The sequence below is a fragment of the Martes martes genome (genome assembly GCF_963455335.1).
Source record: "Martes martes genome assembly, chromosome: 6".
Taxonomy (NCBI): Eukaryota; Metazoa; Chordata; class Mammalia; order Carnivora; family Mustelidae; genus Martes; species Martes martes.
The window spans coordinates 147,116,992-147,121,168 of NC_137893.1; the positions used below are offsets into that span (position 1 = coordinate 147,116,992).

The 4,177-nt window shown below is 43.3% G+C and overlaps 1 protein-coding gene across 1 annotated transcript; it reads right to left on the reverse strand.

Annotated features, from left to right (window-relative positions):
• Positions 1 to 2,308: 2,308 nt before the first annotated feature.
• Positions 2,309 to 3,247, reverse strand: LOC308344449 (putative olfactory receptor 2B8; the record flags this gene model as incomplete). The annotated part of the gene is made up of 1 exon (XM_080805991.1): positions 2,309 to 3,247. The coding sequence occupies one exon, from the start codon at positions 3,245 to 3,247 to the stop codon at positions 2,309 to 2,311; it is 939 nt and encodes a 312-aa protein (XP_080662117.1).
• Between the last annotated feature and the right edge of the window lie 930 nt (positions 3,248 to 4,177).

A 4,177-nucleotide genomic window follows, 5' to 3' on the forward strand; every position in this document is an offset into this window, starting at 1 on the left:
ACAGAAAAATCCTAAACTTGTGTTTGTTCTCTTAATTGATTTTTTTTTTATTTTGGCATAGATCCCAGAGGTCTTGTTTGCTATAACTTATTTCCATGAGTTGTAAACATCCACTGAATTGTAAAATGCCATTCACACATTCACTTAAAGGAAATAAATATTTTGCCCCAAGTTCTGTGTGTCCTTAAGAGCAGAGACGGACTTGTTCACCCACTACAATACGCTCTGTAACGTCGTGAGACCTTGAGGGTTTTGCACCAAAGACAGTTCACTTGAGGGACTTTAAAGTGACCACTTGGGTTAACTGTCAGGATGTGGCTGAAACATAACGGAAAGCAGGAAATTTGTCACCATCGGGATAAACAGTGTACAGAACTGTTTTCCTACTGGCATACATGAAGCATCACTATGGTGTCAAGATACATCCCAGATGTTCATTTCAAGTAAGAATACTGTGATGGGGCAGCTGCGTGGCTCAGCGGGTTAAGCCTCTGCCTTCAGCTCAGGTCATGATCCCGGGGTCCTGGGATCAAGCCCCACATCGGGATGTCTGCTCAGCAGGGAGCCTGCTTCCCCACTTCTCTCTGCCTGCCTCTCTGCCTACTTGTGATCTCTCTCTCTGTCAGATAAAAAAATAAAATTAAAAAAAAAAAAAAGAATACTGTGATGCTCGTAGTGATACAGAGAGAACCTGACCGTGTGCATAACCTCCCCTGGCTGTCATTTCCAGCCTCCAAATGCTAACTCTGCAGCAAGATCACCTGGCATTAGCATGACCAGCTCAGGGTACAAGGCCCTGGGGAGGCCGGTTAGCCATCAGGATAGGGAACAGGAGAGTTGTTATGCATATGTGTCCAGCCCAAGACACAAACACATCTACCTGCACTGGGTTGTGTGCAGAATTCGGAACTGTGTGACAGTTATTTCATAATGAGATGGCTATCTATAAAGCTTAGACACACAGAGATCTTTAATAGCTCACATACATTTTATTTATTTCTTTTAAGTTTTCCCCTGGTGAAAATGAGTAAGCTCCAAGGAACATGGGATTTCCAGGGAAACAGAGGTCATTTCTCTTTCTTTTTTGTGTCCCTGCATTCAAATTGCCTGGGGCCGTGGGCACATGTGAGATACAAAGCACTGATCAGTTGATGTCTGGATCAAAAAATTTACAAAATGGTGCAAAGAGGCGATCTAAGTGTTTCACTCTTTGAAATTTTAGCTGCATTATCATAGATAGAAGATGTAGAATATTGAATAGGAACTGAGTTATGTACTGTTCAGATACAATAATGTCCTAAAAGTCATTTTGAATGCAGGGGGTGGCTCACAGGCTGCGTAACCGGCTTGCAGACCTCACATGGGTGCCCCTCTGACCGCAGCACAACACGACACGTAAGCACTGTCTGCTGCTCGGCAGCTGCTGCTCAGCGTATCGGCAGCAACGCACCAGGCCCTGCCCCTGTGTGACATGAACGCCTCACACAGGCTGCAGAAAACCACTGTCACACGGCTCACATCACACCAGGCCTCATATCTGAATGGCTTTTTCAGAACTCATGTTACCAAATTTCTCTTTCATCTAAAAGTAAGCTTTTCCCACAGATGCCCACCTAATTCTGTGAAAAGGCAATGATACAGTCAACCTATGGACCTGGTAATACGGCCATGATCCAAATACAAGAATAAGTGACACTCCTCCAGCAGTTGCTACAAAATGCTAAAATGTTAACATTTCTTACAGCGCGTTAGGGGTTCATATTCTTATTTCCCCTATGCCCTCATATTATGTGCATAAATGTCTTCTTGCACTTAGAAATGGAATAGAATTCCCAAATGGGAGTGAAATAAGAAAACCTGTGGAGCTCTCTAAAATACTAATGTGAGGAAGATGCTCGGGCAGCCTGGTGGGGGCACTTGGTTGAGTGCCTGACACGGGATTTCAGCTCAGGTTGTGATCTCAGGGTCGTGGGACTGATCCCAGCATCAGGCTCTGCGCTCAGGGTATAGTCTGCTTGAGATTCTTTCTTCCTCTCCCTACAACACTCCTGCTCATGCTGTCTCTTTCTCAAATTAAATAATTAATACATATATATATGTGCATTTGATCTAGGAACAAAAATCAGCCTCTGTGGAAATTGTGTGAATCCATGAACTTGGATTTTGAACTCTCAATTGCATAAAAGAATGAAGTAAGTAAATTCCCTTGAGACTTATCAAAGGAAATTTTAGATGATGCACGTAGGTCACAAACATCTTGATCACTCTGGCATTCAATGTGTTCCATATATGGGACTTCCCCACCCAGTCATCTGGAGTCCTGGCCCCTGCAAAGCACTTTCTTCATTGCTCCCATCACATCCTTGTTCCGCAGCGTATATATGATAGGGTTAACTGTGGGGGTGATGATGGCATAGAACAGAGAAACAAACTTGCCCTGATCCTGGGAGTAGTTGTTGCTGGGCTGGAGGTAAGCATAGATGGCCGTGCCATAGAACAGGGAGACCACTGTGATGTGGGACCCACACGTGCCAAACGCTTTCCTCTGCCCTGCAGATGACTTTATTCTTAAGACCGCCCTGACAATCTGACCATAGGAGAAGACGATTAATGCCACAGGTACAAGGAGAATGATCACACTGGCAAAGAAGAGCTCAGACTCATTCACAGTGGTATCAACACACGCAAGCTTGAGCAGTGCGGGGACCTCACAAAGGAAGTGGTCTATTTTATTTCTCCCACAAAGTGGTACAATGAAGATGAGCGTTGTTTGCAATGAGGAGTTGGCAAAACCAAAGAACCATGATGCAGAAGCCATGAGGGCACAGAGACGGGGGTGCATGATCACGGTGTACTGCAGGGGCTTGCAGATGGCTGCATAGCGGTCAAACGCCATGACCCCTAACAGAATGCATTCCGTGCATCCCAACCCTAAGAAAACAAACAGTTGAACTACACAGCCACCAAACGAGATAGACTTGTCTGCTGTCCTGAGATGAACCAGGAGCTGAGGGACAGTGCTGGTCGTGTAACACAGGTCCAGAAAGCTTAGGTTGGAGAGGAAAAAGTACATGGGAGTCTGAAGATGTGGGTCGAGGTGGGCCAAGGCAATGATGGTGGTGTTTCCCAGCAGAGTGAACAGATAGAAGATCAGGAGGACCACAAAGAGGACTAGCTCCAGTTGAGGCCGGTCAGAGAACCCCAGCAGGATAAACCCCGTGGAAGAACTGCCATTCTTCTGTTCCATCCTCTGTTAGCACATGTTTCCTGTCAGGACCAAGTGTTTAGCAACTTTAAAAGAAACCTTCAAAAAAAAAAAAAGGTTGGTGCCAGATGAGGTGGATCTCTCATGTTATGAGACATGGCCACGGGATACTAAAAGTAACTATTTCAATAAATGATTGAAATTCACATAATGTATATCAGTTTACTTCCACATTATCACAAAAATTAAATCTTTAATACATAAAATAGGAAAAATGAAATAATGGACTTCGTGTTGGCATCAGTCATCGGTATGAAAGGTCTTCTAGTCTGAACTTAATGGGACTTAAAGGACTGTGAGTATGTACATACATTTTAGAGAAAATAAGGATGAAGGAAATAGAGGGAGAACAATCAGAAAGAATCAGAAGGAGAGGCAGACAGAGGGCAGATGTTGTTGTAAACATGTATCTTACGTTTTACAGAACTGGATTTGTACACACCTCACCTGCAATAGAATATAATACAAAAGAAACTCAGAAATGTGTTCAGATACAGGAATTTAAGAGCTAGAATGTACATATACAAATAATTCAATTACATTCAAAATATCAGCAGTAGTTCTGCACATAAACATTGTGTCAGAATTACCTAAGGTACTGTATTTATGAAAGTTACATGTTTGGAATTTGTGTTTCCTTAGAGCAGTAAAACAACTAAACACACCATCAGAGAGAACCTGAAAACACCACCATTTAATACAGTGCTAAACTTTGCCTAAAGATGCTGAAAATTACTGTATCAATTTTCGGGAACTCTGAGCATACCTTGGTCATACATACGCAGGTGGTATCAGAGCCCTAAAATTCAGTGGCCACAACTGTCCTCTTCCTTCTGCACACTTTTGTTTCACACATTGACAACCAGAGCACATGAAATTCCTGAAAAAGGCTGCACTATTCACCATCCACAT